This window comes from Excalfactoria chinensis, chromosome 9 (genome assembly GCF_039878825.1).
Source record: "Excalfactoria chinensis isolate bCotChi1 chromosome 9, bCotChi1.hap2, whole genome shotgun sequence".
Lineage (NCBI taxonomy): Eukaryota > Metazoa > Chordata > Aves > Galliformes > Phasianidae > Excalfactoria > Excalfactoria chinensis.
The window spans coordinates 18463367-18475358 of NC_092833.1; the positions used below are offsets into that span (position 1 = coordinate 18463367).

Genomic DNA, 11992 nt, shown 5'->3' on the forward strand with positions numbered 1-11992 from the left:
CATTTTGATGGCTTGGTTTTTAAATAGAAGTGGAACTGTTGCCAGATCTCTCAAGATTCCGAACAAACTGCAATAAAATTCCAAACTAGAACTGACTACACTCAGGATTCAAGCACTTCTGGCTTTGTCCCATAATATGGGGTGTGGAAGAGCCCAATCTGCACACAACGGCAGCAGTCAGACAGCTACTACACATGCACCTTTTCTCATATGAATGTGAACGTGACTGGACATCTCGAGAGCGTGACCTTGACCTTGATTTCCTCCCAGACTTTTTCCGGCTGTACGTCCTGCTGTCTGAGGAGCTGCTTGAAGACGAATGCCTGCGGTGCTTCTTCTTCCTTCTGCTTCTGTTCTCCTCTTCTGTGTCCGAGGAGCGACGGCCCATTTTTAAACTAAGTGAAGACAAAACAAATCTCAACTGTAAGAACACCCTGTATCTGCATTTATATCTACATACACACACAAGAAATGCGTTTATATAAATATGCATACCGTGACACCATTTTTAAAGCTACCATTTATATAAACAGTTTAGTTTCTATGCGAAACTTAAATCAAGACTTAATTATAAGATGTCAACAAATTGAAGCAATTTGAAATTTATTTGCTGACAGTACAAGTTCACTGTGGCACTAAATATTTGTTCTAAACTTCCACAAAAGATATTCTACAATCATTTAAACAGCTAAATGCACCAATAAAATCCATTTTTATATCAGAACATACTTCGTCTTGTCTTATCTTTACACTTTTGGCCTAGACATTAATTTCTAAAAAATCTGGGAAGTGATTTCCAAGGAGATAATTCTTACATACTCCCCATTAAGCACATTGAAGACGCTGTACTGCTGACTGCACATCATCTTAAGGTATAGTTACAGATGAGAATGCATACTTGCTCAATCAATAAAACACGGTCTCTTTCTGTTACTGATGTAGCTCACCTTGTGTATTTTCAGATTGCACAACTAAGGTAGCGTAAGTTTTTGTTCTACCAATCATAACTAAAAACCAGCACTGAGAAAACAAGTTATCTTCAAATTAATTAATGGCAGCCAGCAACAGGCCCTCCTCCCAAGAACAAGCACCTGTTTCAGCTTGTTCTCCAGCTCTCCTCTCCAGCTACCAAGAAAACAGAAGCTCCAAACTCCTTAATATTCGTATCAACAGCCAGATCATGGGTGTATTTTGACACAATTATCAACTATCTTCAACCAACACTGAAATATTGCAGCTCCTCATATTCCAGCATAAACAAGTTGAACTTATTCCTTTTCTTTTTCGCTTCCTCACGCCTTCTACCACTTCAGCAGTAGGCCCTAATCTCCACTGAAAATGGAACAAAAGATAAATTCACTATTAAGTACATTCCTGTACTTAAATTAAACACGCCAAATGCTTATATGCAAATAAAAGCCTCTATTATGTTAGGTCAAAAACTGAATGAGCAAAAAAGCCTGTTTATCCCCACAGGCAAAAGCCTCTTCAACCTAAATTTTCATAGGCTTTGCAGGGCCAGTGAGCTGCAAGAGTTTCCCAAAGAAGCTTTCCAGGTAATGACCTCCAAAGCACCATAAACACATCCAACAGCTTGAGAACGTTCAATACAGGACTGCCCCTACATACCTGGCTCTTCTTTGAAGCTCACCACTTTCCTTCCTGCCACAACCCAATCAGCTTTGTGAAGCTCGCTCCCATGAAACCAAGGTTCTGTGGATCGAACAGCCCTTCACCGTGCCCCTGAGAGCCACGACACTAAATCCCTCTGCATATTTACTTCAGTGCTCCACAGCTGCAGTCTTCAGCACTTAAGAACTGATCTTTCAGCTAACAAAGCCTTTTTTAAAATGTTCCAATGAAAACAGCAGCGCTCCACACATCTAGAAGGGCAGAACTTCAGGAGGATGAGCTGCTCTGCACCAGCATTCCTCTTGGAACAAAACTATTTTTACCATATTACTAAAGTTATTCCTCGCAGATTTTGAGAAAGACAAAGGCAGCATTTTACAGCCTACTTCATCTCATTTAAGAAAATAGGACTTCAATTTGCAGTTCCATAGAGGAATGACAATTTCTATCAACATATTGCCCTGAGCAGTTATTTCCTCCATTCCACCTCCCCCCCCCAGCTCAAAGACTTGCAGAGACCCAAGGCACCAACAGTTATTACATAGTGAAATAAAGCTCTTCAAATATATACTGATAGAACAAACTTCAAATGAAGATGAATCTCAAACTCTAAATAAGCAGAACTGCTCAGAAAGATGAAACTACAGTGCACGGGTTTTAAACTAACAGCTCACAGACCACAGCTCATGACAGCAAGATTAATGGAAGAGACCTGAGAAACACAGAGTACAAAAGACATTTCTGCCAAGATATTCACCACTTGATGTGGATATCATTACTAGTCAGAACATTACACTTCAACATATATTTTGCCTGTTGTTTAACTTCCTTTTTTAACCACAGCTTTCCCCCCCCCCCCCCCCCCCCCATTTGAGCACATAACTGGATTAAGCAGCATACCAAGCTAGTGAAACATATTGTGTAAATCTCAATTTTATGTCTTCAGGATCACAGAAAAGCTGTGTGTCACAGCCCTTCAGGACAAGCGCTATTGCAATACATGAGCAGAGCAGAAGTGTTCCATGCTGGTGCCTCAGGAGCTCCAGGAAGCTCTGGGTTTGCAGTGGCTGAGCTGCAGAATGAAGGCAGATGGGTGACTGATGCTCTGCACGTCCCCTGTAGATCCCACTGGAAAAAGAAGTCACCAGGAGCAGACCTGATCCCAGAACAACGTGAGCAACCAAGAACCTGTACCTGCCAGCTACCAGGATACTTTGGAAGTACATAGTGCCTGTCATACAGGCTCATCTGATTTTGGACCACTCCTTCAGCACATCACACATTTTCCTGTGAGGATGCCTCTTACAAACACAGAACTTGAAAGCAGTTGATTGTTAAGACCTACACCAGGCCAGTATCCTCCCTTCCTGCTGCCTCCTCCCTCCATGCTCCTGCACAGACACATCAGAAAAGGGCTGCTAGCACAAACTGATCCCCAAAGCCTGGCAGATGGAAGAATTGCTCTGCTGGGTCAGTGATCCACACACCAACTCTACAAACAGGACTGCCTGACAGTACCTACAGATCACAGGAAAAACTGCATATTGAAACTCATAAGCTTTTTCTACCCACCTGTTTCCACACAAAGTCTGCAGATCCACCACAGTTAAAAGAGAAGTGTAGGAGTTCCCCTAATGCCTGTGGGGCCTAGTCTCACTTTTGAGGTGCCTCCCCTTGCAGGACTTAGAAGGTGTTAAGCCATATATATTTGAAACAGGAGATACATTACTAATTCCTATTTATGTGCAGACACTGAGAGATGCAGCTCTGGGTGTCTGGCAAGGCACATGAGTCAGCAGCAGGCTTTTATCTCAACCACGAAGCAGTACAAGGAGGAAGAGGTACATTACCAAGCACTGACAGCAGATAGATGGTGAGACTGACAAGCCAGGTTACATCCCAGGCTTCTGGGAAGAAAAGTCTCACCATCACATCAGTGAGGCTCCTATTTTTACGTCACTCTGTCCTAACCTTATCAGTAGGATGACTCACTGTTGGATCAACTACATTTGGAGTCGCTGTTCTGGAGCACATTACAGCAGTTAACCAGACAGATTTACAGGGTGATTTTTGTTTGTTTGTTTTCTTAAATACTTATTTTAGACTTTTTGAGAACTGATGGTGCAACAGTTTGGTTGAACCAAAAACAAAGCATGTGCTTTCAAACACATCTGCCAAGAGAAACACCAACAAGAAAAACTCCAAAACAACTAGTTACTTTAGCAAAGCTACAAACAGCGCTACCCGGCAGCTAAGGAACCTCCCACCCTGCATGTAAAAATGTAAAGAAAACCTTAATTACTAAGAAACTTCACTTGTAGTTGACTTGTAGCAGTCACCTGCACTGCTTGCAGAGCAGCTTTATAAATGTATGAACGTTTCCTTAGAGAGAAACAATTCAGAGAGAGATATCAGCTGATGGGTTCCAGCCAGGAAACATTGCTGACAGAAGTAAAAGTTACTCCATGTTATGTAACAAACACGATTCTAATAAGTAGGATCCACAGAGTTACTTACAGCAGTGCTGCTCCCACAGAAGGGGAAACTGCAAACAGGGAGAACGCAGGCTGACTGCATGCATGTGTGCGAGTGAAGGAGTAGCTATGTCTCCCTCCACCAAGCCTGCAGTGAGGCAGGAACTTTTCCTGCCCTGCAATTCAGAAAGAAATGCTTTCAACAGAGACAGAGATTGGATCAGTAGTGACAGCGAGGTGACTCGTTCTTACAGAATCACACAATTATAGGGGCTGGAAGGGACCCCAAGAGATCACTGAGTCCAAGTGCTCTGCCAAAGCAGGTTGCACAGGTAGGCATTCAAATGTGTTTTATGAGAGAGTGTGTGCTTTTAAGTACTTATCTGGTGGGTTCCTTCCCTTAGCCAAGCCTCCAAATTGCTATAATAGAGAAACATCCAACTCACACCTATGAAGAGAGACACCATAACCAGTTCCTTCAGAAGGAAACACTGAGATACAGTAACCAAACCATAAAACTAGCGATTCAGCTTCAAACCTTGACATTTTCATGCTAAACTCAAGGGGGAAAAAAGCTCCTGACCGCTCCGTGGGTGAACGATAGATCCCAAAGGCCCAACCTCACCCCCAGGCCCTGCCCCGGGCCAGGCCGCAGCGTCGCCATGGCAACGACAGGCCTGAGGCCTACCCCACCCCCTTCCCGTACCCCGAGGCCCTTCAGCCGTCCGGAAACCCCCTTAAAACGAGCCCACCCGTCCTCCCCCCCGTTACCTCAGCCTCCAACAGCCGAGCTGAGGCCTCAGGGCCGCGGCTTTGAGAGCGGCGGCTTCCCGGAGGGAGGCGGGTAGGCAACGGCGAGCGAACGCCGAGCACATCGATGACGGCAGGCAGCGCTAAGGAGCGACGAGAGAATGGATGCGCAGCGCGGAGTGCGGGACACGCGTGGGGATCGGCGAGCATTGGCTGGTGCCTGGGTGCCCCAGAGCCCCACGCACGGCCGTCCGGCCGTGCGTGGGGCTCTGGGGCGCCCAGGCACCGCAGTTGTGGTCACCCAAAGGAGCAAAACTCCCCCACGTGCCAATTTCCACGCGGGATTCCAGTCCCGTAACGAATTTTGTTAGCAGAGCACGAGGTTGAGGCAACGTGGGGAAAACACGCCGCTTTCCTGGGGTAAAAAATCCATCCCCGCCGTGGGAAACGCATGCTTTGCCTCTCGGGGTGAAGGGGAACGGTCGCGCGTGTCGTCTGGGGTCCTTCGCCCCCCGACGGGCGATCGGTGCTCCTGTGTGTAAAGTCAACCCCGCGGAGGTCAAAGAAAGAATCGATACTCGGGAGCGAGTTGAACGATTCTGAATAATTTATTGGCATCCTACCCAAGGTGTCAACAAAAAGTGCCGCTTTCACGGGATTTAGCCAACAAAGCCCCGACAACGCGAGCCTCAAACGGCGTCACTCGCCCTAATCCGACTCCTCCACCCTGCACTGCCCACTATCCCCTCGTTACACCATCCCCGATCCCACGGCAGCCCACGGAGGAACTTTCCTTGCCCCCGCCCCGCACGGAGCGATGCGGGCGGAGCGCGGGTGCGGAGGCTGCGCGCCCCCCCGGCCCCTCCCCTGCAGCCCCGGCTCCGCGCATCGCCCGCCCGGGACCTCGCGTGGAGCGGCCGCTTAATTAAATTAATTAGGGCGCAGCGCGGGGCGGGCGGGCGGCGGAGCGCTGTGGCCGCAGTGCCCCGCGGCGGGCGGGCGGGCGGCGGAGAAGGAAGGGGTCCATTCAGAGCTCCGAGGGGAGGTAATTCGCCGGGAACAAGGGGCAGGCGTTGCAAAGTATAAATAGTGCCACTTCCAGCGGCGCGACGCTATCAGAGCCCGGAGCTGGCGCGGAGAGCCCGGCCCCGCACGTCGGGCGGAGCGGCCCGGTTCGGAGCGGCTCGGAGGGCGCAGCACGGCTCGGCCCGGCCCGGCCGCACCCCGCCCCGTGGATGCCCGCCCGGGGGGGGCGGCACGGCGAAGCCGGGGCAGCGCGGCGGCCCTGAGCCGCGGCCATGGAGGAGCTGACGGCGTTCGTCTCCAAATCGTTTGATCCCAAAGCGAAGGAGAAGAAGGAGCTCATCACCTACCGCGAGGTGCTGGAGAGCGGACCCCTGCGCGGAGCCCGGGAGCCCGGCGGGGCCGCGGCGGAACCGGGCCGGGACGAGACGGGCAGCCCGGCGGGGCGGGCGGGCGGCGGACGCTCCCCGCCGCGGGAACCCGACGTCGCCGCCGAGAGAGCCGCCGACGCGGCCACCCCGAAGCTGAGCGACGGTAACGGCGGCACCGGGAGCCCCTTCCTCCTCCCTCCCCGTCCCTTCCCCGTCGGGGCCGCCGCGCTCCTCGCGAGGCTCCGGTGGGCAGCGCGAGCACCCTGCCATGTTTTCCCAATTACGGGAAATATGCGGCCGGCCTCGAAGTTTATATTAAAATATCGCAAGAAGCCTCCAACTCGCTCGCGGCCCGAGCCGCTTCTCCAGCATCCCGCCAAAGCCGAGCCGCGAACGAAAGCTCCGGGGCCCGGCGCTGCCCTGCGGGTACCGCCGCGCGGAGGGACCCCCGCGGATCCCCGGCGGAGCTGCGGGGTCGGAGCCGGGCGGGATGCGGGGCCTCGCGGGTCGCCGCCGCCCTTTTGTTCGGCCGCGGGGTGCGGGCGGCATCCGCTGCCGGCGGCTCCGCGGAGCGATTTCTGCTCGCGGGGCGAACCCACGGCAACGAAACCCACGCGGGACCGCGGGCCGCGACCTGTTGCTGCTCTTCCGAGGGAGGAGGGCGCGGGGCCGGGCTGCGGGTATCGGAGAACGGCGGGCCCGGAGCCGAGCGGCGGGGCACGGCACGGCGGTGGCGGGGAAGGGCCTTCCGCGGCCTCGCGGCTCAGCCCCGCTCCCGGCCCGGCTCCCCGCCCGGCTCCCGGCGGCCGCCTGACTGCTTGTGTCGTGCCCAGTGTCCCCGGAGCTGAAAGAGCGCAAGGAGGATGCGAAAGGCATGGAAGACGAAGGGCAGACGAAAATCAAGCAGCGGAGGAGCAGGACGAATTTCACCCTGGAGCAGCTGAACGAGCTGGAAAGGCTTTTCGACGAGACCCACTACCCGGACGCCTTCATGCGGGAGGAGCTGAGCCAGCGGTTGGGGCTGTCCGAAGCCCGAGTGCAGGTAGCGCCGGGCGGCCGTGGGTCGGGGGGGGGGGGAACTGCTCGGTGCCATCCTCGGGGCTCTCCTCGCAGCCGCTGCCCCTCGGTCCCGCTCTGCGGTCCTCTCCCGGGGGTGCCGTGGGTCGGTTCGTCGCCGCGGAGAGAGCGTAACCCAACGGGGATCCGCGCGGTGCGGGTGTTCGCGGTAGTGGCTCTTAAATCTGGAGTGAAGCGGCGAGAAAGCGGGGAGCGAGGGCCGGCTTTGTTCGGTACGAAAGTCTGCGATCCGAGCGGGCTGTGTCAGAGCCGAGAAGCCGCAGCTTCCTTCGGCTGAGCCTGCGTGTAACCCCGGGCCGCCCTCCCCGAGTTCCCCCAAATCCATCCCCGGGAGTTCCAGGGAGAGAGCTTCCCAAATTAAAACAAATGTCGGTGCTGCGGAGTATTCCCGTTCTAATAAGAACAGAAGAGAAAACGATGGTCGTGATTTGGTCGAACACATGGAGCAGCTTTAGGCCCCCAGCATCTGCAGCTGCGGGAGGGCCGCGCTGTAGCAGATCCCCCGTCCACCCCCGTGCTTTCAGGCACCATCTGCACCGAGCCCGGGGGATCCCCGCGTCGCTCAGCGGGGTCAGAGCAGGGACGTAGCGCTCGCATCGCACCGAAGAGCACCAAACAATCGGCGCCGTTTGCGGAGCCCTCTCGGCCGCTCTTCCCCATCTCCCCGCTTGTATTATTTTGCCCGTCGCCGCAGCCGAACGAACCCAAACGAAATCAAAGCGAGCGAAGTAGTTCTGCTCGGGGCAGAGGCCGGCAGCTCTTCTCGCGGAGCTCAGCCCCAAACCCCCGTAAAGGCACGCGCGGATATTTCCCCCTCTCTGCGCTGCTTTGCAAATCGTGGACTGTGCCTCTTTTCCACGGGAGACTGAGGGCGAACGTGGGGCTGCTGGGCAGATTTGGCTTGGCCGGAGAAGATGTGAAGGCGGGGAGGGGAAGGGGGGGTCTCGTGTATATTTGCCTCTTGAAGAGAGACTCAATAACACATTTATTGTTGTTGTTGTTGTTGTTATCATTACAATTTGTCTGTTTGTTGTGGCCGTGGGGAGCGGCTCGTGGGGCGGTTGCGGCAGCCGAAAGGCAGCACGGATCCCTCGGCTCCGGAGCTGCCGCCCTCCTCCCCGCCTCCCCCGGCCGAGCAGAACTTCGTTCCGTCTTTATTTATTTCAACCGTTCCATTCCCAATATTAAAAAGTCCTTTCGTGTCCAGCGCGCAGCCCTTTCCGTGGCAGCAAATCAGATTATCATGATAATGAGACAATTATTCCGCCTGCGTGCCACACTCCGCTGCGCAGAGGAACAGAGAAATTCCAACTTCTTTGTAGCAAAGCTTTGATGACAGTAATTACCCCCCAAAAGTGAAGCATTAAACACTTCGCTGTTCGTTTGGGTTTTCTTTTTTTTTTTTTTCTTTTCTTTTTTTTTTCCTTGACGATAAAGCTAATTAATAACACGGGCTATTAACGAGCGCGTTCTCCTCGGCTCCGACAGCGCAAACAACCAAACCCATTACAGTGAGCTGAGCTTAGAGCTGTTGGTGTCGGTGGGGCTGAGGGGGGGGGTAAAGAGACATCGGTGCTGCGGGAACCGGGCTGGGAACGGGAACTTTGGGCTGGGAAAAGTGGTTCGGCTACAGCGAGTGCCGATTTTTTTGGGCCATTTTCCCGAATTTCTCGCACCCTCATCGCCTCGTCCCTCACCCCCCCACCCCCCTCATTGCCACTCTCTTTGTCCGCCGCTTTTTTACCCTCGGTGGGTTTCGTTTTATTTCATTTTATTGGCCATGTCCCTCCTCGTGACCCTGCCCTGTCCCCCCCCTTCCCCATCTGTGCCCTCAGGTTTGGTTCCAAAACAGAAGAGCCAAATGCCGAAAGCAAGAAAACCAACTGCACAAAGGTACGGCCGTGCATGTCCCGGGGGGCAATGGGGGGAGCGGCTGCGACACGCGTGGGGGTCCGGCGGGGCTGAGCTGACCCACCGCTGCCCGCAGGAGTGCTCATAGGGGCCGCCAGCCAGTTCGAAGCCTGCCGAGTGGCCCCTTACGTCAACGTGGGAGCGCTGAGGATGCCCTTCCAGCAGGCAAGTGTGCTCGTAGGGTGCAGGGTATGGTAGCCGAGGGCTGTGGGTTATTGGATATGGGGTGTGTAGGGCGCAGGGGGTGCAGGACGAGAGATGTGGGATATGCATAGTGTGGGAAATGGGGGTCGGGGGGCATCTGACACGGGGGTATGCGTTTGGGATACTACGGGGCATGCGGTGAGGGATATATGGGCAGTGGGACCCTGGCTTGCAGGAGATAAGAGTGTAGGATGTGAGTGGTGCGGGCCACGGGGATGCAGGATATGGGATGTGGGGTGTAGGGGGTGAGGGGGCACGAGGGCTGCAGAACACGGGGTGTGGGATACAAGGGGTGCGGGACAAGCGGGTGCAGGACCAACACTTGCGATGTGGGGCTGTGGGATCCGGGTGGTGCATGAGAGGGACAGGCACGCCGTGCGGTGCGTCGGACACGAGGGGTGCAGCAGACGGCGTGTGGGGTGTGGGAGCTGTAGGGCACGGGGTGCTGTAGGGCACGGTGGGTGGGCTGCGGGGCTCTTGGGGCCGGGTCGGCGGTGCCACTCGCGGCCGTGTGGCTCAGGTTCAGGCACAGCTGCAGCTGGACAGCGCCGTGGCCCACGCTCACCACCACCTCCACCCGCACCTGGCCCACGCGCCCTACATGATGTTCCCCGCTCCGCCCTTCGGGCTCCCGCTCGCCACTTTGGCCGAGTCCGCCTCCGCCGCCTCCGTGGTGGCCGCCGCCGCCGCCGCTAAGACCACCAGCAAGAACTCGAGCATCGCCGACCTGCGGCTGAAGGCCAAGAAGCACGCGGCCGCCCTGGGGCTGTGACCGCCGCAGCGCTGCGCGGCTCCGGGCGGAGGGACGGAGAGCCGCGGGGGGAGAACGGGCGCTGCCGGCAGAGACGGACTGATGTGAGAGCCGGACGGAGCAGAAGCGCAGCTGGGAAGTTCACAGGGTTTGAAGCTGACCTTTTTTGGGATTTTTTTTTTTTTTTTTTTGCTTTTCTTTTTTTTTCTTTTTTTTTTTTTTTTTTTTCCTTTCTTTTTTTTCCCTTTTTTTTTCTTTCTTTTTTCTTTTGTTTTTGTTTTTGTTTTTCTTTTTTCTTTTTCTTTTTTGTTTTCTTTTTTTTTTCTTTTTTTTTTTCCTGCGGAGTTCACTTTAATACGAGAAATTTGATAAGAGAGGCGGGCCTCCTTTCACGATGCATCAGATCCTCGGGCTGAGCGAGCACGTCGGGAACAGCGGCAAGAAAAAGAAGGAAAGAAAGGAAGAAAGAAAGAAGGAAAGAAAGAAAGAGAGAGAGAAAGAAAGACAGACAGACAGACAACGGCGAAGAAGAAAGAGAAAATAATAATAATAATAAAAATAATAAAAGAGACAGAAACAGAGACAGAGACAGAGATTTCTCTGCGAATTTCTAAAGGGAAACTGCCCGGGATCCGTCCTGCAGCAGCATTCCGGGTGCATGCGTTTGTATTTCATTGCTGACTCCTTGATCCACGCACCTCACCCTATCGATAGAGCACAGCACAACCGGCGGCGCGGGGGGCACCGGCTCTGTGCCCCGGGGGCAGCGCGGGGGGGCACGGGGAGCTGCGGCTCTGCTGTCCCTGGGGTAAAACATGGGAGGGAGGGAGGGAAGGGAGGGAGAAAAAAAGTAAAAAAGAAGAAAAAAATAAAGAGCATCGCACCCCATCCGCCTCCTCCGCACGGCCAGAGGTATCCGTAGATGTGAGATACGTTGATAGACGCGAACGGAGTTGATCTGGGCTATGAGCTGCGAGCGGAGCGCCGGTGTCAGCCACGTGCATTTCTCCATAAAGGTGTATGTGGTCCCGTCGTGTGCTGATTTCTGTTCTGGTGGAGCTGTGGCACGGCCGGGAAAGCTCTGCGCACGGACGGGCATGTAGCGATTTGTTCTCCATGAAAACAAAGTTATTTATATTGACCATATTTTTTCTAGTGGATTTTAAGTTATTTAAAAAAAAAGGAAAAAAAAAAAAGGAAAAAAAAAAAAAAGAAAAAAGAAAGAAAGAAAAAAAAAGACGCTGTTATCTCATCGCATTTGTTGTCGGTACAATATATTTCGTTTCACTCAGGTTGGTTTCACCTCTGTTAATCCGTTTTCGACGCCGCCGGTTCTGCTCAGCGCCACGTAACGAATGCGGTCCGTGCGGACCTCTGTAGATCCCAAACCCGAGGAGAGCAGCCCGGTGGAAGCGCTGCCGCAATGCGCCTTTCCGAGTTCTGTCGAGTTCCGTCAGGTAATAAAATCGAGGAAAGCGCAACGACTTCGCCATGCGTTCCACGCAGGGAACGGGGACGATTCGCTGCTCCGGGCGCTCCGCTCCCGCAAGGCTCCCGTGGGCCGGGAAGAGCGGAGGGGAGCGCGGCGTAGGACGGCCCCGAGGAGCGGGCACGGAGCCCGGAGGGACGGGAAGGCGACCGCTACGGAGCAATGAGAGGAGCAGCCGCCCCACGCGGCTCCCTTCTCCTCTCTCTTCGCTCCGTGCGGCCGCGCAGCGCCTGCGGGACGGGATGGAGCTGAAGGGCGACCGAGGGGAAGGACTGTGCGGGCTCAGCAGCACGGATCGCTCCGGCGTTGT

At 54.2% G+C, this 11992-nt stretch overlaps 2 protein-coding genes across 2 annotated transcripts in view; one reads left to right on the plus strand and one right to left on the minus strand.

Moving 5' to 3' along the window:
* RSRC1 (arginine and serine rich coiled-coil 1) overlaps positions 1–4989 on the minus strand; it is a 102914-nt gene extending 97925 nt beyond the window's left edge. Inside the window, exons 1-2 of the mRNA XM_072344841.1 lie at positions 4878–4989; positions 255–395 (exon numbers count right to left, since the gene is read on the minus strand). Of these exons, the coding sequence (XP_072200942.1) occupies positions 255–395; positions 4878–4981 (245 nt within the window). The 5' untranslated portion in view covers positions 4982–4989. The remainder of the gene's footprint in view (positions 1–254; positions 396–4877) is intronic.
* A 1001-nt stretch (positions 4990–5990) lies between these two features.
* SHOX2 (SHOX homeobox 2) lies at positions 5991–10355 on the plus strand. Its single transcript, XM_072344633.1, has 5 exons — positions 5991–6413; positions 7084–7292; positions 9163–9220; positions 9315–9403; positions 9963–10355. The coding sequence occupies exons 1-5, from the start codon at positions 6155–6157 to the stop codon at positions 10212–10214; spliced, it is 867 nt and encodes a 288-aa protein (XP_072200734.1). The 5' UTR covers positions 5991–6154; the 3' UTR covers positions 10215–10355.
* Positions 10356–11992: the final 1637 nt, after the last annotated feature.

Excerpts from the sequence above, each read along its gene's own strand:
- SHOX2 (XM_072344633.1), top strand. The coding sequence starts at position 6,155 with ATGGAGGAGCTGACGGCGTTCGTCTCCAAATCGTTTGATCCCAAAGCG. Across the intron at positions 6,414-7,083 it reads CACCCCGAAGCTGAGCGACG|TGTCCCCGGAGCTGAAAGAG; the intron begins GTAACGGCGGCA and ends TGTCGTGCCCAG. Across the intron at positions 9,404-9,962 it reads TGAGGATGCCCTTCCAGCAG|GTTCAGGCACAGCTGCAGCT; the intron begins GCAAGTGTGCTC and ends CGTGTGGCTCAG.